The sequence below is a fragment of the Bactrocera oleae genome, chromosome 4, assembly GCF_042242935.1.
Source record: "Bactrocera oleae isolate idBacOlea1 chromosome 4, idBacOlea1, whole genome shotgun sequence".
Taxonomy (NCBI): Eukaryota; Metazoa; Arthropoda; class Insecta; order Diptera; family Tephritidae; genus Bactrocera; species Bactrocera oleae.
This window is the reverse complement of record NC_091538.1, coordinates 64936118-64958907: the sequence shown is the minus strand read 5'-3', so window position 1 is coordinate 64958907 and position 22790 is coordinate 64936118. Positions and strand designations below refer to the sequence as shown.

General features: G+C 33.9%; 1 protein-coding gene across 1 annotated transcript; it reads right to left on the bottom strand.

The window, feature by feature from the left end:
* Positions 1-18836: 18836 nt before the first annotated feature.
* Positions 18837-22338, bottom strand: Cyp12c1 (Cytochrome P450 12c1). Its single transcript, XM_014247307.3, has 6 exons — positions 22081-22338; positions 21877-21988; positions 21552-21798; positions 20185-20298; positions 19632-20067; positions 18837-19571 (listed from the first exon to the last, which is right to left on the bottom strand). The coding sequence occupies exons 1-6, from the start codon at positions 22204-22206 to the stop codon at positions 18975-18977; spliced, it is 1632 nt and encodes a 543-aa protein (XP_014102782.2). The 5' UTR covers positions 22207-22338; the 3' UTR covers positions 18837-18974.
* Between the last annotated feature and the right edge of the window lie 452 nt (positions 22339-22790).

Sequence of the window (22790 nt, the reverse complement as noted above, 5' to 3'; positions counted from 1 at the left end):
TGAATATGTGGATTTAACTTTCGTAATCTCACTGTCACTTTTACTGTCATATTGTTGCCATATTCAATACGAATTATTATAGTTATAACACTTCGCTGTTATGGCCTAAAGCGTATGCTATTCGAACACTTAACTCTATATACATATGTACAAATTTATGCATGTGCATTTGACATGTTTGTCATTTCGTCAATACTGTAGACATTTTTTCGACACACGCAATTTGTTTTTGTTACTTACAAGTTGACTGCCATCCACTTGTAAGAGGCATTTCCTGCTAAATGTGTGTTGGCCGATATTTTGTTTATTCATAATTACTTATTTTTAAGCACGGTAATCAATAAACAATCAAGTTATATTATATTTTAACGAATGCAAACACTCGTTTTCTATGAAAGTGCTTTTGAACTCATTAGCTTTTTTAATGGAGTACTTTCAGAAAACGAAAGTGATATAAAGACACGTTCATATCCATTAATATATTTAAAATATATTGCCCGTAAATTTTACATACATATTCATTTTATTCATTTTTTTCATTGAATAATAATTTATTTTCATAAACTGAACCAATTTTACCAATGCAAGGAGCACTTGGTGCTATAAATTCATATTCAAGGTTTAAGTGACTTTTGCAATAATGGTAATACTTTCTTTGATTTAATTTGGCTGTAATGAAGCCGGTTTTTTTTGTATTATAATAATCGGCAGTAGGCCAAGCACCTTAAACTAAATTTATGATATATTTGTAAAAAATAGTTAGTAATCCTTTATTGAAATAATTGGCAACCCGATATATTTAAATTCTATATTTTTTAATATATGTAACAAACGTTTATTTTTTTAAACTTATTTAGTCTACTTTATTCTTATTTCGGCTATTTAGTAAGCGTCTTTTACACTTTTGGAACTTCTATATTGCCTGAAAAATTGTATAGCATATAAGAAGTATGAGTGTTGCGGTGTACTTGTATATGTGGGTAGTTTTTACGGCTCAAAACTTTAACTTAAAAGATAAACAAGGTTTAAAAAAAAAACTTTCTGAAAACGTTTGTTACCTATTTTAAAGAAGCACTTCTTTTATTTTATTTATTTCGAAATCATTTCAAGTTATACTTTCGAACTTTTGATTCAAATAACAAAAGCAAGTCTTTAGTTTTGCAATTACAAACGTTTACCAATAAACAGCTTAGGAGAGCACATTTTGTGCTTATTTAATGCTTAATGAATTATGCAAATTATTCGCATGACTTAGCGGTATGAACTCAGTTAAAATTTGCAATTCTAAGCTAAACGTTTAAGCTCAAGAATATTTAAGCCGTTCGAAATTTGTTTCTATTCGTGTAAGTATAGTTGTAAGTACAATCAAATCAAAACACAAATTATGTACTAATTGTAAAGCATAACATAGATACCAACAAGTATTGTCAACTCTTACTTTGTGGGTAGGTGCTTGCCAGCTGCTAAGCATAAAGTGGAACAGGCAGAGCAAAGGTGCGACAGACACCCGCTGATGCTAACGACGACGTGCGTTGAATTTAAATGAGAATTTATATGTGCAGAAATAAATTATCTGCGATATTGGGCTGGTTTCCACTTTAATGGACAACACACACACACATATATACAATATATTTTCTTAAGTTTTGCAATATTTTTAGATCAGAGTTGCATTGGATTTAGATTTTGTTTTGTGTTTTGTGTTTTGAATTTAGCTATTTATCGCTGCTTTTTACAGTTTAGAACCAATCGGTTCAACGCGTTCAAGAATTTGATGAAAATCGACATTTACTTGAAAATCAACAACACCTTAGTTTAGTTTCGTACAAAACTGTATATTTGGTGTGTGCGGCTTATGCAAAAATATGCTTTTGGAAATTCCAAAATGTTAATTTAAAGTTGTGGTATTGCAAAAGTGAGCGATTTAATGTGCTCTACTTTAAATTGATAAACGTAAACAAGAAACAGCACAAGTGTCGCGCATGCGCAGTAGCGCAGCAGTGAATTTGTAACAACAAACACTGGCATGTTTGTAGAACCACAATTTATTTTAAATATTAAAATGATTACATTTTATTACATAATAGAGTGTCTATACATATTTTTTATATGCGTTTGGTAAACAGTGGTATGCGATGGCGATGTTCTAACCGAAAGAATTGTCAACACTGCTGACAGTTATGGTAATTATTTGTTTTTGAAGGCTTTATGGTTTTTGTTTTTCAATTTTAAAGGTCAAGGCAAAAATAACAAATTTTTTATTATTATATTTAAGTTTAAAAATAAACTATTTTATGTAGCATAGAGCAAATTCTAATTCTAAGGGCTTTTTGTTTTTGCTTAATGGGTTGTTTTTTTAGCGCAACGTTTATTTGGTAGAGAAAATATAACAAATGCCTCAATAATTTAATGATTAAACCTAGAAAATGTTTATTAAAAAGATCGTATACTTTTTATACTGAAGCTCGTTAGATATTGACAACATCTGGTGTGATCGGACTCGGTGCCATTGTTTTCAGATTCGCACAACAAATCTGTATAAAAGAAAAGTTGTGGCAGCGGAATTAAGTCTCCAATATCAAACCATGCAGCTTTGATTTTCCATATCACTCTGGACTGCTAGAACTGAACCCAAATACACAACACTCACTTTCAACTAAAAATCCAACCTTACTTAAAATTTACCATAAAACAATCGTAGCCCGGACAGACAACGTCAAAACTAATTAAATATTTTGCAATTCCAACTAAAGATCACACCATCTCATTATCTAGATAACTGTGAGATCTAGTGCTTGAGAACATCCTTCAATATGGCGCCAGTTTTTCACCCCTAATCCACATATACTCACTAGCTTATTTCGAGGGCAGCTGTGGATACAGAGAGGCCCTTATCAAAAAAACAGGATATTCAGACTTAAAGGGAAGTATTTTTATAGGCTGAATAGGAAAGATTAAATGTGTCACGAAGTTTCGAACTAATTGCGATGTGAGTTTTTGTTTACTTTTACAAAAATGTTGAGAATTCTGATTGAAAAATGCTTATTTAAATAGCTGAATATAGGCAATTCATTGAAGGTTTCGTCGGAATTATCCAGGACCTCCAAATTTTTGTACAATTCAGGTGTACTTCTATTAACCTTAAAAATTTCAAGGTTGGGTCACTTCGAGGAACGTAGTAAACTATGAGAATTTTATACATATCAGTTTAGAAGTGTACTAAAATTATCGAGAAAAGATTTATGGAATTTATATGTATTGAAGTAATTGCTTTTTCGGTTACTAACAAAAAGCTAGTAATATTTTGATGCTGAAGAATTGAAGTTAAGACCTTGTCTTCCAGAATACTCCCCTTTTAATAGCGCCGTGGTTTATGCTCTTCGACGTTTTCCATGTAAGTTACCAAGCTTTACCGTCATTCCGGACTGGAACCCATTGTCATCAGATACATGTTGAATTTATTCTTCGTCATGAAGCAAATCTTAGTGTATCAAAAATGTAAATTCTACAGTTTAAATATTTTGATATAACATTTGAAAAGCTTTAACCACTGTGCAGCAATCAGTTTGTCCTTGATTTTGTGTGTGTGTGTGGCACGCGTTTGTTTCCAAATTCTTTTGATTTGCTGCCTACTCAATGCGAAGGTTGTGAATGAACGCAAATATGTAAATGCAAAACGACTATAAAGCAGTGGACAGCTGGATATAAAAGTGGCATAAGTGACATGTCGGCTTAAAAGTGCATTTAAAGTACTCGCACATAAGTACTACTCAGAATTTACTCAATATAGCAATCAACAACGTCGATCAGATTTAATGTGGCGCTTTATTAAATTGACAACCGAAAGACTACTAGATAACAAATCTTGTTCGATCTCACTCGCTTACTGCGTGCCAAGCGCTGCAATCGAACATGCGTAATTAAGCAATTCCAAATCCGAAATGCAAAGTGCGAAATATGAATTACAACGTGAAGAATGTTATATCGATATGCTTACGACATCAAATCGAATTAAATCAACTGAGAAGCCAGCCACGCGCCACTTAAACCAACGAAAGGCACCAAAAGCCACAGCGAGAAATGTTGATTGGTCGCCCGCGGCTGCAAATCAATTCTAGTTCTATATAAATACAAAAATCATATGCAAGTATGCATTTTGAAAATCTATAGAATTTTGATTGTAATTGAGTTGTTTGTGGAACAATTCAACGCGAAACTATGCCGGCTGTTATTGTTATGCGCAGACGGTGTTTGGTCATAAAACGGAATTTATATTGTCTCAATGTGGCAATGTGGCAATAATAAGATATTTTTTTTCTTTTTTCTTCAACTATACTTGCTTGTGAATGGCATTAGTCTGTCATTTGGTCGTAAAATTGTGCTTTACTCATAATTTCTTGTCTGTCAGTAGCTTGCCACAATCGCCGTTGCAGAGGTGTCACCAGGCAATTTCTTGTAGTTTATTGTTTGGCTGTGAAAAATCTAATCACATTTTTGCAATCGAATGACGTTGAGACAGTTTGTCTGGCTAGATGCTGTCAGGCCATAATGGTGCCGCCATTTGTGGCACAACATATTTGGAAATAAATAAACAGCAGTGTGTACCACAAACACAACCACACTTACACATATATGTACTTACATTCATATATTATATGTATAAGTAAAAATTGTGAAAAGTAAGAAATTCGTTGCACAAAGCTGTGCTTTCAAAATTGTTAATAAATAGTTTTTTTTTTATGTTTTTTTTTTTTATTTTTTTAATTGTTGATTATGCGTGGGACTCTGAAAACTTTCAAAACTAGAGTAACAATTTTCTTTGTTCTCCTTCGATATGCTTGCACCCATACTACAGTTATATTACTGCATACATATATACTTCTTATGCTTCCATAGCGTGTTGGCAAGTAAAATGAAACAATTATTTTTGGAAAATTTTGCCATAAAACCATTTAAAGTTGACTAAAGGCTGCATTGTATAATAACTTAATCTACATACAGTGTAGTAAGTAAGCGTGGGACAAGCCCTTTGATGAGTCTAAAAGTTTTTAAAAAGAAAATTCAAGCTTTAGAGTTGGTTATAATATTGTGTCTATAACTATATTCGTGCGGTTTGGAAAGAAATGGCGTGATTTGCTTATTATTCCGTTTATGGCAATACTCCGAATGAGCATTCATTTATTCTTTTTTCACTCAAATATGTCGAACTTTGTGTTTGAAAAAGTGTTTTTGTGCTTAGTTTCGGATGTTTTGTATCAGATTGTCACTGGTGTTAAAAAATGAATTCATTACGAAAATCTTGAAGGCAAAACATTATACGTGAAACCTGACCAATCATCCAAGAATCAGAAGATCGAGCTGTATTATGAGCTTCTAAGGCCAAGTGAAACCATTAATAAGGAATATAATGGGAAATGACAACGTCCGGTCTCATGCTCCAAGATCGGTTAAAAACTATTTGGAAAACAGTGGGTGGGAAGGTTGCCGTCCCCGCCTTATAGCCCAGACCTTTACTCTTCTGAATACCATTTGTTCCGGTCGGTGCAGAACTTCCTCACTCGAATACGGTTCACATTAGAACAGGGTATCCAAAAATGGCTTGATTCATTCTTGGCCGTCAAGTTGTTGCAGTTTTTTGAGATGAAATCCACAAATAGCAAGAGATATGGAAAAATGGTATAGCTTCAAGTGGGCAATACTCGGAATAACACTATAACAAGTTTTTTTTAAATAAACGTTAAATTTCGAAGGAAAAAAATATACACACGATATCTATACCTATATACCATATACCCATATTATTGGATAATCGTGAAGAACAAGTAATTATGTAGTTTTTAAAACATATATATATAAGAAGTCGGAATTTCTTTAAAAAAAAAAAATCTCGTTTCTTCAATTACTAGCTGTAATAATGCAAATATATTGTAAATGCTTTTGTTTTTATGAGAATACTAAATTTCCCCTTTAATTAAACTATCGTCTTAATATGCTAGCAAATATGTGGACCTTTTCAATATATTTTTTTTTTTTTTAATAACTTGCTTAGAAAAATATGATATACAGACATTTGTTGCATACTGTATGTGTATATATTTCTTAATTTAATATCATTGTGTTTGTCTGCACGAACTTAGCGGCTTTTCTTGTCGCTTATGCCCACATTTTTAAATAAATGCATACATATAATTTACTTGTAGTATGCACTCCAATATAAAAATTGTTGATTGACATACATACAAATTGACGTATACAAATATACATTTTGTTGCAGTTAGTTGATTGATAATTGCCTATGTTTATGCTACATTTTGCAATGAGTGGACAACATGGCTTAAAGCCAACTGCCAACAACCATCAGAAATCAAAAATTAACCACCAAAAGACAACATTCCATTTCAATGTTCTTGTTTTGCAACTAATCGTCAATAGCCTGCAGCTATGTAGTTGCACCGACTGTGTGCATTATTTAATCATATTTGGACATTTTAACTGTCATAAACTGACAAATAAGTTCAACGGAAAGTTCCACGTGCATTGCACAACTCCACCAAGCAACGTAATGAGTTCGTGCATAATAAGTTAAGTGGCGTTTCCTTTGTAGACTCATGACTATTCGCAATTTTCTGACGAAGTTTTTAGTGATTAATTTGATAAATCTTGATTTGATGTGTGAAAATAGAGCGCTACGTCGTCCTTTCTAACTATTATCGGTTACCTCTCGAAAATCGTATCGTTTTGACATACCTATTAATTTACACATACTATTAAGAGATAAAGCTAAGTTAAGATACAGCTAATTTTTTTAATGATCACAACAAAAGATCCTAAAGAAAGCTTGCGGTAATTATTAGTTCTCCCATGTTGTTGCGCCGACAGCCCCTCTATTTCAATTTTTTTATACTCAAATAATATAAGCCTCATTTTGCTTAGGTTCAGGCTCATTTCTTGCCTCGCCCTTGTCAATTGTCAATTCATCCTATTCTTTTTAATAATTTTAGGCGCCGAAACAAAAAATTTTTGAGAAATGCTGCCGAGTTTACAGTACTTGGCATCATTTAGGTGCGGATTTGTTTCGGTTATTTAAGCCTCACTATTATGACAATAATCTATAGTTAGTAATTACTTTCCCGTTAACCTTTTTATTAAATTTTAGTTTTTTCAAAATTACTCAACTAACCAACTCCATTGCTGAGCATGTATAGCATCCATTTAGGAGAGACTTGTGCTCTAGGCCGTCGCTTTTTAGTCGTCCTGATTTCAGAACACTTACTTACAAGTCGTGGTTTTTCAACATCTCTCAGAAATTACAAGTTTTAGTAATTATAGCCTTCATTTTGCAGAGATTTATGTAAGATTTGAGTATAAATACACCATACTCCGACAATTTCCTCAAACTACATGGTTTTCAGAAGCTGTAACCCGTCAGCCCTCGGGTTAGAAATGCCGACACCTTCGGTGTAAGCTTTCCGCTTTAAGCATAACGGATTTACATACCTGAAACGGCATTTGCATTCATACTCGTCAATCACTTTTAATTTGCCAACACCATTTCCAGTCCGTTTCAATTTCAGCAATTTCTTGTTGCAAATTCAACTTTTACAAAACTACTTTTTTTTTGCTAGTCCCGGTCGTCCACTAATTTGCCTTGATATGTTTTTATGCAAGTGTGTTTATGTTTTTATGAATTCAGTTGCTTGAGGTGTCGCATTGAAGTGTGTCTGCAAAAAATTACACCTCTAAATGCATACTATATATCATTTACGCAGTCGGCGTTTTTATTTGCGTAGTAATTAGCACAGTATTCATATTCAACATTCATACTGTCTGTGTAAAACATACTTGTATGTACAATACATATCGAGTGGTACTTTGCACAATATCCTGTGCTCGCAGAAATTAATCAACAGTTTATGTTTTACAACGGTATATTACTACACAAGTCTATGCTGTTACATATTTTCAATATTCCAGTATTTAGTGTCAATTAAATATGTACATACAGGTGGTTTTAGATAATTAGAAATACATGTATACATATGTCTATATGATACTTGTAAATTTATTAGTATGCTTCGAGATTGTAATATGAGTATACCGGTGGAAAGTTTTAGTATGCCGATTATAAAAGATTTTTGCATATACGATTAGATGTGATTAATTCGAAAGCAACTTTTTTATACACTCAGGGTTCTCCTTCTGATTATATTATATATTCGTTTAATTAACATTATTCTTAGCAGCATAAACTGAAAATAGTCTCACTGTGATCATTCTAGAAATTTATGATGTATGGGAAAATTTATACTTCCTGAAAAAAATAATTTCATTTAGGTTTCATTTAGTTCCAATTACTTACGCACGTTTCTTTCAAATTATTTTCTTCTTTAACTCATTGATATAAAAACCAGCATTGATACACTTGCGCGTTTCCCTGGTTGAGCATCTTGATAATGATTAGTTGCTTCTAATTTCGGTTGAATATACCTAAACTTATTTCTTTGATAAGATATTTTTCCAATATAATTTGTGAGCACTAGGGCAAGGAATACCATCAATATACATACCAAACTGAAAATTTAGATTAGAACAAAACAAAAAACCGATTAAACCTGATAATACTAGGAAACGAGATACCTACAAGATATTCGGGCATATGCAACTAAAATAATCTGGATCTAAAACCGCCCATTACCAGGCTGAAATGTTTAAAAAGATTTGTTTATTTTGGTAAAAGTATTCAATACCTTCAAATGTAGATTTTTAACAACTTTTCAATACCATTTTGATAGGGGACTTTTGCCTTTTGCTTAAAAGTTTCATTCCAGCAAAAAAAAAAAACAAATAGATGTAAGAGCAAGAAAAGATCTCTGAAGGCCAAAACCGTAGAATATGGCAAATAGGTTCCTACAATTCTAACAAATTTTATTTTTCCATGTTGTTTCCTTTGTCAAGATATTCAATGAAAATACTCCTTTAAAATATAAAGACGCCTAGACTCTGCTGGCCGTAGCGTCTTTCTACGCCTTGGATACAAGTCACCGTAGCCCACTCGGATGACAGCTAAATGACAGATCCAGGTTTTATTCTCTCCTATATATCGATGCGAAAATTCTGGGGTATTGCGAATGACCATGTTTGGAATCAGCAACGCATTGTTGTTTTTGGTCTATTGTGAGCTCTCACTGCACCCACTTTGTGTAAGGCTTACCCGAATATTTGCGGACAATATATCCAAAATTCTACTTTTATACGGCCATCACACTTGTCCTTAACTCACCACCAGTAATCTAAAAAACAAATTTCCAAGTAACCGAAATTATTTTGTAAAAATGTTAACATTAATGACACACAACATAAAATCTCTTAATAACAAGATAATTGCAAAATATTATTATTGTTAGTCTCACCACGTTCTGCCTGCTGTGAGACTGACATTAACAATGTAAACATTTTAAGTGCAACATTTTTTTTAATAATGAAAATGCCTAAAATGCATAACAAATTGCAAATCATTAACACAAATCAGAATGTAACATAGCTTGTACCTACATATGTATATAACTAAAACAACAAAACAAGCTGGCCAGACAAGAAGTATTGCGGCTTTTTGCGATTTATGTGCAGCGACTGAAATTTGCCACAAACGAAATGAGAAGAAATGGAAAAATATTGACAGGTGTGTACAATTTATTAAAACAAGCGTGGAGACAAAGCCAACAACCGCAACCGCAATCACAAAGATAAATAATTACGCAAATCCCAATAATCTGGCGGTTGCTGTGCGTACGCGCACATACACTTTCAATAATTCGCTTACCGTTAAGGTAAGTAATTACATTTATTATCATACATTTTTCCTACCGCCTTTTTGTGCATATTTCTCTCTTATTTCTATACTCTCGCAACCTGTTGCTACAGAGTATAATAGTTTTGTTCACCTAACGGTTGTTTGTATCACCTAAAACTAATCGAGTTAGATATAGGGTTATATATAATATATATAAATGATCAGGATGAAGAGACGAGTGGAAATCCGGGTGACTGTCTGTCCCTCCGTCCGTCCGTCCGTCCGTGCAAGCTCTAACTTGAGTAAAAATTGAGATATCTTTATGAAACTTGGTAGGCCTTTTTTTTGGTACCGTGAGACGGTTGGTATTGCAGATGGGCGTAATCGGACCACTGCCACGCCCACAAAACGCCATTAATCAAAACCAAATAAATTGCCATAACTAAGCTCCGCGATAAGATACAAGACTGTTTGGTACACAGGATCACGTTAGGGAGGGGCATCTGCAATTAAATTTGTTTTTAAGTGGGCGTGGTCCCGCCTCTAATAGGTTTAATGTGCATATCTCCTAAACCGATAATGCTATAATAACAAAATTCATTGGAAGTAAATGTTTTTAGCACTTCTATTGACGGTGTGAAAATAGTTGAAATCGGGTGGCAACTCCGACCACTCCCCATATAACGGTACTGTTAAAAACTACTAAAAGCGCGATAAATCAAGCACTAAACACGCCAGAGACATTAAATTTTATTTCTGGGATGGTATGAGATGATTTTATAGGAACCGCGTTCAAAATTAGACAGTGGGCGTGGCACAGCCCACTTTTAGGTGAAAACCCATATCTTAAGATCTGCTTAACCGATTTCAACCAAATTCGGTGCATAAAATTCTTTTCATGTTTCTATGTCATAGTGCGAAAATGGGCGAAATCGGACTACAACCACGCCTACTTCCCATATAACACCATTTTAAATTCCATCTGATTCTTCACTTTCCACTATGCAAATCAGGCAACAATGACTGTATCGGGATAAAACTTTGCGTGAATAATGCGATTAAAGTATGCCACCTTGTGACCAAAAATTGTCGAAATCGAACTAAAACTGTTTAAGCCCCTAAGTACTAAATATGTGGACCCCAGTGCGTATAGTTGACCTTCTACCGAAAATATCAGTCAATCCACAAAGAAATCTCAAACGAGTATACTATTTGACTTTGCGAGAGTATGAAATGTTCGGTTACATCCGAACTAAGCCCTTCCTTACTTGTTTTTAAATTAATTTTTTTATTTTTTAGTTCATTCTTTTAATTTTTAAATTCATTCTTTTATTTTCGTTTTATTTAATTTTGATAAGTGGTTCAGTTTTTCCAGCGTGTGTTGCGCGTACTCGCTGCTTTGCTGGCGATTTGGCGATCGATCAACTGTCCAATTAACAGTTTCGCAGTTGTTATTAATTCGTTGGCTTAAATCTCAGCTTACGCGATTTGTTGTATCACAAGCACCGAAGTATTTATGTATAAACATACATACGAGTACCTGTACAGTTAGCGGCGTAGTTAATGTTAGGTTATTAGGTAACGCATGCTATTAAGAGGGACTGGACCGTTACTGGCTAGTTGCTGTTTGGGCTGTCCAAAAGCTTATTCAAATGAGCACTCGCAAGTGCTACAAATATTGCGGTACCATGTAGTTAATTTTGCCTGAAAAACATAGTGAATGCGTCGGCTAGAAGCATTTTGGCGTAATAACTTGTGCATAAGTGTCGAATTTTAAGAAAACTTAATGTTTAATTCTAATCTTTTGATCTGACTGCATGTATGGAACTGCAGACAAGTAACTGCGTGCCAATTTGGCCTAAACTGTATAAATATTTTTTCGCATAGATAACTAAATTGGACAATTTTATTTGCGTATTTTTGGGTCGTTCACTAAGTAATTTCGTTTTCCTTTCAATGCAATTTAAACACGATTGTTTTATTGTGTAAACCATTTTATGAATTTAGACAAATTTATTCTTTCAGCAATCTCTCGTGCTGTTAATCGATGATTTGTATCGGTCAACGATTTTATTTAATTTACATTGGCTTCAAATGGCCATCCAGAACGTAGTACTAATTAATTTTGGCAATGGCGTTCGGTCAACACATCTTCTGCGTACACATAACATAACTTTCGTTTTGCTGGAACTGCATTTTTACCCTTTTCATAGTAAAATATGACGAAAATGTTGTTTTCGATCTTCCAACTTCGATTGAGCACCAAACAAAAACTATTCCAAAAATAGTTTTTACAAACAAGCCTTACGGCTCTTCAAATATATAACGGTAGAGAGTTTAAGTGTAAACTTGGCTGCGAAAAAATTCAATAAGATCAGCTGTTGTCATCAAACGAAATTCCTTAGTGAATGACCCAATATATGAAATTCTCTTGATTTGAGCGGATTTTGCATCTCCGATTTGATCCCAATCTTAAAGTATAAAGCAAAGGAAAACTGGTTTAAATTTGTTTACTATTTTTTACTGATATCTATAGTTTTTATTTAAAGACATTTTTAGTAATGGAAACTATTGGATGTATACATATGTACATGTATAATATTTTATTAAAAAATTTTGTAGCCTTTTGAAGTCAACAAAAAAATTTTGTTGCGCCTCAGTTTTGTTTTCTATAAATATAATATTTATTATTGATTTAAGATCACATGATTTTAGATTCGAAAAATCTTTGTGCTTTTAAGTTTTGAGAATATATTGTCAGTTGTACCATTAGCAATAGTAAATCTGGTTTTAGATATGCAAAACAAAACTTTATGGCATTGAAGATAGCAGTTACCATATAGCACTTGAATAAGGAATCGTCATTCAACTCGATACCTTTGTTTTTGCTTTTACATGTAAGTAGTGCGCAAAAATAGCGAGTAGAGAAATGGCGAACTGGCGATTTACAGAAATAAATATGTATATAGTTATAACGGTATAACTAGGAGAGTATTACTATGAGAGCTCATGATACCTGAGCCGAAATTTCGGTGAAACTGAGCATTTCATAGGAGACCCTACCAATACTTTAAATTCATATACTTACCTTAAAATCCATGTAGTTTGGAGTTTAATATAAAAGAAAACCGTATAGCGTCGAAAACTACCACTAAGCCAACTTAAGAAGTGCATGTAGCTTTCGTATGGTGACCGCTGGATGAAGAACATGCCACCGTCTTCGTTTTACACTAACAGTCGTCAAATTTCTAAGTGTTTCACTAAAGATAGAACAATGTCTATATAATATAAAGAAAGAATAAAATTTATTTTGCTCGAATGTTGTGACTTCGAGGCAATATTTCATGTTCTGGTGTAGTGGCACGAGAAAAGAGAAATGTTTAGGGTTTACTCTTAAGGATTGGAATCGTACTAAAGTGTGCTAAAGTTCTTTGCTATAAATACGAATTGAAAGGTAATCAGAAGTATAGAGTTGTAATTTGGTTACACTTAAGCCGTTCTAGCATCGTTGTTGGTTCATTCTTAGACAGAAAGAGTACGAGAGTATATCTATATGTAAATTGAAAGAAATATGCAGCTGACACGATGTTATACTTATGTTAAAGGGATTAGATTAGAATTTCAAAATAAAATTAAAAAAATTTCTATTCACATTTTCCACAGGCTGATACAAAAGACGAAAAGAAAATTGGATATATTGAAGTTATTCCTAAAATGCAAGAGCCATTACATTACCTTACAAGTTTGTGATAACATCAGTTGGCTATAAGTTTTTTAAAAAATTTGTAAAAAATATGCAAATAAAAAGCATTACAGAGAACTATTTGACCTTGTAGAGAAACCCTTGAAGGTTAGTTGAGTCATTACAGCAAACAATATAAATTACCTTGTCATTGAGTGGCAAAGAAAACGAGACACAACATATGTACATACGAGTATGTCTATATGCTACTTGACAATATAACAATAACACCGTTACAATAAATATGCTGACAAATATATACATACCATAAATCCATTTATCCATAAAGAGTAACTGAAGCTGCCTGTAGTTGTGGCACGTGCACATGCGTGTAGCGGTGATGCAGCGTATAGGTTTGTTAAACAAAATTGTCTACACACCCCAACGGCGATAGAAACATACATGCATAGGTACGCAATAAATAAATACAAAAGCTAAAAAAATCGAAAAATCAAAAAGCAATGGCAAAAGAAAGGAAAACGCTTTTAATTCAGACAATAAAAATCAGGGTGCGTGCAACCAACGCCAGTGCCAATCAGCGCTTGTCCAACAAACAGCAACTTCAGCGCGCCTGCGTACAGTAGTGCGAATGTCAATAAACAAATGCTGCAGGCAGGTCTAACTGCCACAATATATGTATGTGGACATGTGTAGTTTACGATTGCGACCTTGAGAGTGGCAGAGTGGCAGCTGGTGCTGAGAAATGGGTTAGATGACCAACAAAGTCAATTGCTGACAAACAAGGTGATCAATACATGTATGCACTTGTATGTATGTATGTCTCAAAGTGTGTGTGTGTGCGTATGTAAAAGTAAAAATAAACAAGAAAAGACATTAACTTCGTTCGCACCGAAGCTAAAATACCCTACACAAATAGAAAAGTTTGGTATAGAAGAACTTAGTTTTGATGGATCAGTTTGTATGACAGCTATAATTCATAGTGGGCTGATATCGTCTGTTCTAACAAATGAGCGGCTTTTGGAGAAGAAAACGAGATGTGCAAATTTTCAGATCGGTATCTCAAAAACTATATATTCGTTTTCCAATGTTTTCTTCTCGTTGTTGTAAACTTCGTGCAGGGTATAAAATTGTAACTACCTTATCGTAAACTGTTTGTATACCGCGTTCGTGGGTCCCAATCGACAATAATGAATCGGCCGCAATTTATACGCACACATCACTTTCTGGACTAACGAGACACGCAAAAGTTTTACGCCGCGACTGCTGCTTAACCCCCGCTCTTGGCCGTAATGTGAATTATTAGCAATTATACATATGTCGGCTAACTGTACCCGTTTGCGTGTGAGGCCGCATACGCAGTTCCGTGGTTTGTGTCGTCAGCAGCTTATTGGCTGCTTTGACTAACTTTATGCGCCATTCAACGGTAATTGTTGGCGCTTTAATTGGGTTTTGTTTTTTGAAAATTTGCAATTTCCATTCGGAGTTTGCTGTTTTATTTTGAATTTGGATCTTTACTCGTTGTAGCCGTTTTTGCTTTTTTAACTTTTTTTATTTTTGTTTTTGCCATTTCGCTCTTGCTGCTAATAGCCCGAGTGCTTCTGCTAGCGGCATTGCTGTTTTATTTTATAAGTGCAAATTAGCTAGTTAAGTGTAAAAGTATCCGCCGCGCATTGCGAGCGTGTAATCAATTTAACACTTAACAGCTTTGTTGTGCACACTTGAGGCAGCAGAGTTGCTCTGCTCGCGAATTTTGTGGCATTTTGCAACTAATTAAGTTGATATGACCGTGAGCATGTTGGTTGTAAATACTTATTGCTTAACTGTTTTTGCCATTGCAAAACTCACAGCGTAATTTTGTTATTACATACTCGCTTAATTCAAATAGAGCTAGAAATTAGAGATAGTTATCATAAGTTTTACAGTAAAAAGGTGTAGATACTCAAATAGTACGAGTAGTAAGCTACGAAAATTGATCGGTTTGTTTTTGTTTTGCTTTGCATAAGTGCCCTTTCTTTTTTACTTTCCAAGCGGGTTACGCGTTTTGCCCATAAACTCAAATATGCCAGGGAGTGTGTGGTAGTTTTATGTGTGTATGTAGAGAGTAATATTGCTCATGCCGCTAACCAAACTGACGCGATCTGCCGGAAAGTACTTTTACCAAGGTTGGCTTTTTCCGCATTTACCTATTTTCTTCTATTGCGAACACCTTCTGGTCACACCTCTTTTGATGCGTTAGCTACAAATCAATAAATTATTGTAAATAATAACATGTAAATTTATGGTATGTATGTATTGAATAAATTTTAGGTGGGAAGAAAACAGGGTCATATTTAAATACTGGTTTAACTAATAATATAATTTATGTTTGACAGCACATCAACAATCTTCTGAATAGTATTTTATGAACATTTAAAAAAAAATAATAAAAAAAAAGTTCGCTAACTTTCACAAGAAGCTTGACGGCAAAGGCTTAATACAAATCACAGTTAAAGAGCATGTACAAATTGCATATTTATATTATGGGCTCTTAAACGATTGATGGATACTTGCGCTATACCGCGTACCACCTCCTGTTCCTCCCGAGAGAATTTCATTAACTTTCTTTTATGAAAGCTCTAAAAGCTCTGAAAGCTTGCGACGATTGATAGAAAAAATTTATTGGAATTACAAATGTTAAGCCCTTATAGAATAATCTGAGTTTAAAATTTATCAGCGTGTTACATGCCTTAACTGCCTCCTATCGCGAGCAACATTTGTATGTGACATCGATTATATGTCGTGTTACCGTTTGAAGGAGTGTGCTCTAAAGAATTACTTTTTTTAAAAAGCATCATATTGTAACAAGAGAATTTATCATTGATCGTGGTTTAAAAAATTGCGAAAGAATTTAATACGGACTTTAATGTTTTCGAAGCATAATTCCATTAACGAAAAAATTCCTAAACAAATTCATAGAAAGGTAGAAAATATTATATATTCGATGTTATACTGACAGCTGAATTTTTTGTATATTCAAGTGAAAACACCGTACCACTATTTTATCTCTCTAATTCAAATGCTCTTTAACGTCTCTTGATCACATACAAGTATATATAAAAGCTCAATCAAATAATTTTAGCCACCTAGTGAACGCATTTTGGTCGTCAGATGTCGCTAAAATGTGAAAAATCATATGCGTGCATTCAAAATCGATTATGACGAGCTCTAAAGGATTGAGACGCTATTGGTGGTGCTAAGCTTCATAAATCTGGCTTTTATATCTCACTTTTATTAGCAGTTTGGGGTTCATGATTTTTAGTCTCGAGTGCTCCAATTCCATGATAATATGTGACTTGTACTCATGAATTAATTAATTATTTCATTAGAAAATGTTGTGATGACACCTGCGGTCTTTTGCCATCACAAATACTGATTTAATGCTTTCCACTAAGCATAACTGTTTTTACCAACGTAAATTACTCTTGTTATCTGTAGTAGACCTGTGTATATTGAATAATACTAAGATTATTATACCCAAAACAGGATATATTCACTTTTCCACGAAGTTTTTAACAGTAAAAAAAAAACTCCCTCTGGTTTTGAGATATCGATTTAAATTTTTCATACATTTTTTTCAGAAGCTTTTTGATTTGTTATAGAAATTAATTGCCACTAGAGTATGCAGTAATATTCAATTTAACTCAATACTATAGATATATTAAGAAATTTTGCTACTTCATGAATCTGAAAGCCTCGTATTATGCACATATTTTTTGTGTAACGTAAAACCTTGACAAAGAAATTGTAAAATGAAAGACCACAAACTGTCCGTACTGTCAGAGCGTAAAAAGTGTGTGAAACATGAAAAGAGACCAATGCCAAACTCACAGTGCCAAAATGGTTTATATTATATATATATGAAAAATAGTAGTTAATTGGGTGTATAGTTACATACTAACGTACATACATACAAGTTAATGCCAGAAAGTGATGGGAGCCAACGCAATTGGGGGACAATCAATTAGAAATTTGTCAGGAATGTCATTCGGTACCCTTCCATATGCCAAGGGGAGCTGTGGTGCACGTAAAGCGTAGTGACAGCTGAAAGTGATATTGAGTTGCAAGTGTCTTTTAAATTGTCAAACCCATCTACTGAATAATTAATGGTACTCGTATTTTGACAGTTTATTTTAATACTTCCATATTCTCCACATTTGTCTTACCTGAACACCTGCATAAAAATATTTTGGTTTTATATACTAATGAGGATACCTTGGAATGATGTTTTGTCACGTTTCGCGCCAAAAAGCTCATTCATATCTGCTATGCTCTATGCTAGGCTAGTAGCTTTGACAGTTGGATAGGCAAGCTACTGACGTTTAACCAATTTTAAAAACTTTCTGTTATATTACCCTCACTTGAAGATTATTAATTTTATATCGTACTGATTTCACTAATCACTTTTACGAACTTTGAAATTTTTTCGATTTCTATCGAAAAATGATGTCACTCTAACCAATATGTATACTATAAATAGGATATAGTACAAGTATGAAGGCAAAAACGAACAAAGATTCAGTTAATGTAAACGAAGTGATTTTGAATTACGCTTTAAGGCAAGTGGCCTTAGTTGAATCAAATTTAATTTACTTTCAAACTTTTCACAGGGGACGTGATAGATACATATATTATAAACCAAATGTGGTATAAATTAGTTGAGCTTTTTTATGACGTAAGAAAATTTGTCTAAAAGTAGACGGTGCCACGCCTATCGATCAGTTTTATACATTAAGATGAGAGACATGTTGAATACACATAGTTACTGCTTTGATACTTATAGATTCTTTTTGTAAAGTCGAACAACGGTTTTATGAAAAGGTTCGTATTATCGAAAATTTTGATTTTCACACTTCATCATTAAATGGCTTGGTTATAAAAGTTTTGTTATTTTTCGAGATCTATATATGAATGTACATTGAACTTCTCATAAGTGAAGACAACTCTTCAAGCCTCTTAAAATTTTACATATCCCTTATCCTGTTGCTCTTAATTTCGCCCAAATTGTACACCAACCTACTCAGAAGTTTTTTAAGAGATATTTAAATTTTTATCAGTTGCCAGTTGAGTGGTCAAATGGATAACGATATGTTTAATCTAAGAGATCTCTCTAAGAGACTATATGGACATCCCTGATTGTTCTCTTCGATAAATCGAAAAGTTTCGGATCCGAAATGGTCAAATGAATGGCGACATGTTCAATTTAAGAGACCTCTAAGATACTATATGGGCCTCCCTTAATGCTTTCTACGATAAATCGAAAAGTTTCGGATCCAAAATTCCAGAAAAAATTATATAAACGATAAGTGTGATTATACATATATTTAATACTAGTATAACTATATATACAAAATGTAAAAGTTCCTAAAGTGTGAAATTCCAAAATCGAAATTAAAATTAATTTCATATAACATAACATGTAATTCCAAAGCTAATACTCCATCCTCACTTCAAATCGGCAAATTTAAACTTTAGCGGTATAGCGGGCGTACTAATTAAGTGATAAGTAAACGGCTTTTTTACCGGATAGTTGTACTCAATGCTGAAATTGCGCACTAAATTTGCCAGCGTTAATTCCATTTCTATTTCAACAATACGCCTGCCGACGCAACTGCGTGGTCCAAAACCGAATGGTAAATTAATAAATTTATTGACATTCTCAGCAATTAGGCGTTCGCCATCGGGTAACGTTGCATGCGCCATGCGTAGCCAACGTTCTGGAATGTACTCACGGGGTCGTGGAAAGAAAAGCTCCTCATTTGGTAGCATATTTGTGCTAATTAAAGCACCGGTGCCCTTAGGCACCTGATAACCACTTAGCACAATATTGGCACCGATTTCACGCGCATTGCCGAAGGCGAGCGGATAGAAGCGCAGCGCTTCTTTAATGCAGGCACGTAAATATGGCAACTGTTTCATGTTTTCAATAGTGAATTGGTCATTGCGATGTGGCAGCACGGCAAGTAGCTCTTTACGTAGTTTTTGTTGCTTTGCGGGGTTCTTGGCGATGCAGAGCAGTATAGCAGTGATCGCACTAGATGTCTAATAACAAAATTATTTTCTTGTATTTTCTTTTCAAATTAAATATTTACACTTATTTACCCCATCTACACCTGCCATTAGCATATCCATTGCCATAACTATGGCTGTCTTCCGATTAATTTTCAACAGTTTTTCCAAAACACTGCGTTCTTCACCATCCTTTGAGGGGTTTACTGCCAAGCGCGCCAGTGCTTCATTTACATAATGATTGGTTATATCGAATATTAGATCCATTGATTTAGCGAAACGTCGGTATGTCGGTGTGGTAATGTATTTATAAAATGATGGCTTAATGCCCAAGTCATAAATGGATTTTAGAAATGCGCTCATATGCTCACAAAGTATTTTGACCTCTTCCAAGTCGGGATTTTTACGAATCAAACCGAATTCATGATCCAAAGCAACTACTGCAACTGAATCAAAAGCGAGATGATTTATGTCCACAAAGAAGTTGTCGGGTACTTCCAGTGATTGTGGATCGCGTATATCACGTATTCTGACATGTTGAGAAAGTGCAATTTTTGAATTAAAAATTTATCATTAATAAAATAGTTCGACATATTTTTTAAAATTAGTTTACTTTAAATATTTATCATAAATTCTGAAAATTTACCTTTCTAAAAACTCTAAATTCACTTTTTGTAGAGGGTCCAAATAGAGTTTAGCATTTTTCGGCTGCATCAAAACGGGATTAACTTCATGTCGGAACTTCGCCCAATTTTCACCGCTATTTTAAAAAATTAAAGTAAAATTAATTTCACATCCAGATATATTATATTAAACACTATACAATCTTTATTATAAAGGGTGTTTTTTAGGCGCTTTTAATGAGGCAATACCTTTTTCGAAGTACGTCTTTTTGACAGCTATTACCCGATTGTGAATTCGTGCAAAAATATGGCCCTCAATTCCGATTTTCTCAAGAAAATTTTGTTCAGTGATAAAGCTCAATTTTGGTTGAATGAGTATGTTAATAATTAAATTGTCGCATTTGGAGTGATGATAATCCTCAAGTCATTGTTGAGACGTCACTACATTCTCAAAAAGTCACTGTTTGGTGTACTCTGTAGGTAGTCGAATCATTTGCCTATATTTCAACAAAAACGAAGACGGCCATAATGTTACAGTCAATGCGGAATATTAATGATTTTTGCGTGTCCGAATTGGACGATGTTGATGTAGACGATCTTTGGTTCCAACAACACGGTGCTATATGCCATACAGCCAACGAAACAAACAATTCATTTAAGGAAACTTTTGGTAGTACGCAGATAAGTCGGAGACAATATACGCCTTGAAAGAGAATATTCGGCGCATTATTGCTGACATACGACCCCGATTGTGGTAAAATGTGGTCGAAAATTGGTTGTCTCGGCTGGAATTTTTTTGAGCCAGTCGCGGCGGTCACTTCCCCGAAATAATTTTTAAAACATTATGGCAAACCCATATCATAATTATAAAGCTAATTTCTTAGTTATAACATTAAATTATACGCTTTTTATTTTTTTTTTAAACTACATGTCTAAAAAAACATTCTCTATATGATGTACTTATGTATGCATAAAATATTCCTGTAATGAGTAAAATATACCCAACCGCTAGAGATTCATAGTTCTATTTAAGGTCGGCAAAAAAAGTTAGTTGATGGCGAAAGTACTCTACCTCGGTGAAAACTATTCATTGTGTGGGTCGTTATATTGCATACAACTCTTATTTCAATGTACTTTTTAATGAGTTCATGTACCCACTTTCGGTTAGAGGTCCCCATTGGCTAGCTGGAGTACTCAGTAGCTTAGATATTTAATTTGCAATAGGAGTACAATGTGAAATTGTACACAATGTCGATATTGCATTCAATCGATATGATTATTTTTCATATCAAATAGTAAAGTAAAGAAAAATGTTTAAATAATAAAGTGTCTATGCAAGAAGGAAAATTATGGTAGTGACAAATTGAAAATAGTTAGTACACACTCTTACTTATCATTCAGACCCATAGTTTCTTTGAAAAATCCGTCCTTCCGGTTTTGCCGATAGTATCTCACCGCGTCAGTACCAGGGCGGCTTGGCCACATACCTTCCGTACGATAGACCTTTTCAAAATCGTCCACATTGAAGAGTACAACAGAGTCAGGCTGTCCAATCACACCGGGCAAACGGTATATATCACCAAGGCGTTCACGACATTTAAAAACGAAATCATTTAATGAAAGATTGGCAAATTCACCTGCAGGGTAGAGAATAATATAAAGTATTCAAAATACTAAATATAAAATTCGAAGAAAAGTGAGTAACTCCATCTAACCTCCTTTTAAGAAGCCACGCATCATTTGATATCTAGTCAGTCTGGGTATAGACTTATAAGGTAAAGCCTTTTGCCACTCCACGTCGGATGATTTTCTTTCAAGATTTTCGACCTAAGGTAATAAAAAAATAATCAATGTAATAAAATTAAAGAAATTTAATATTCTACACATTATGATACACCCTAATGTAATTATTTACTCACCTTGACATTGCTGACTGTCGATTGAAATGCAATTTGGTATTTTTGTAACTGTTGTTGCTTCTCGTTAAGTATAAACAATTGCGAAACAGCTGTACCGGCACAACGAATATTCAAAATTGTTGACATTCTCAAAACGCTTTTCACGAAAACTCAAATTTGCATAAAAAATCGGGCGAAACGTAAATATTTAGCTCTTTTAGAATTGAGTTGGAAGCGTTGCGCTTGACTTACGCCATAAAACTGAGAAGTGGAATAAAGTAGCTGTCACTGGTGTATGCAATTAATAATGCAAACCATTACGACAGTGCAATAGAGTTGCAGAGGTGTAAATAAAAAAATATATGATTGCATTTTTTGGAATAATTGTTTGTTTTCGTAGTCGCTTTGGGTTGCTAATTACAATATCTAGTATTTTATCAACAAGAGCGTGTTAGAAAAAAATTCTACATAATCTGAAGTTATCTCTTTAAAGCCTTCTTTTCGCTTGGGTATTTTTTTGGGGACTGGCGACTAGCAATATTTTATATTAATGGAAGTTATTCAAAGATGTGCGAAAATATTAAAAACGTTGTGTTCAGGTTGAATATTGTTATAACAATGCTCTTAAATTGAAAGCATTGGCTTTTTCTAGGTTTGTCTTTAGATCTGCTACTTTCTAGTTAGAACCCTCTCAAAATTTATTTAGCTCGGCGGCAGTGATAAGATAATTA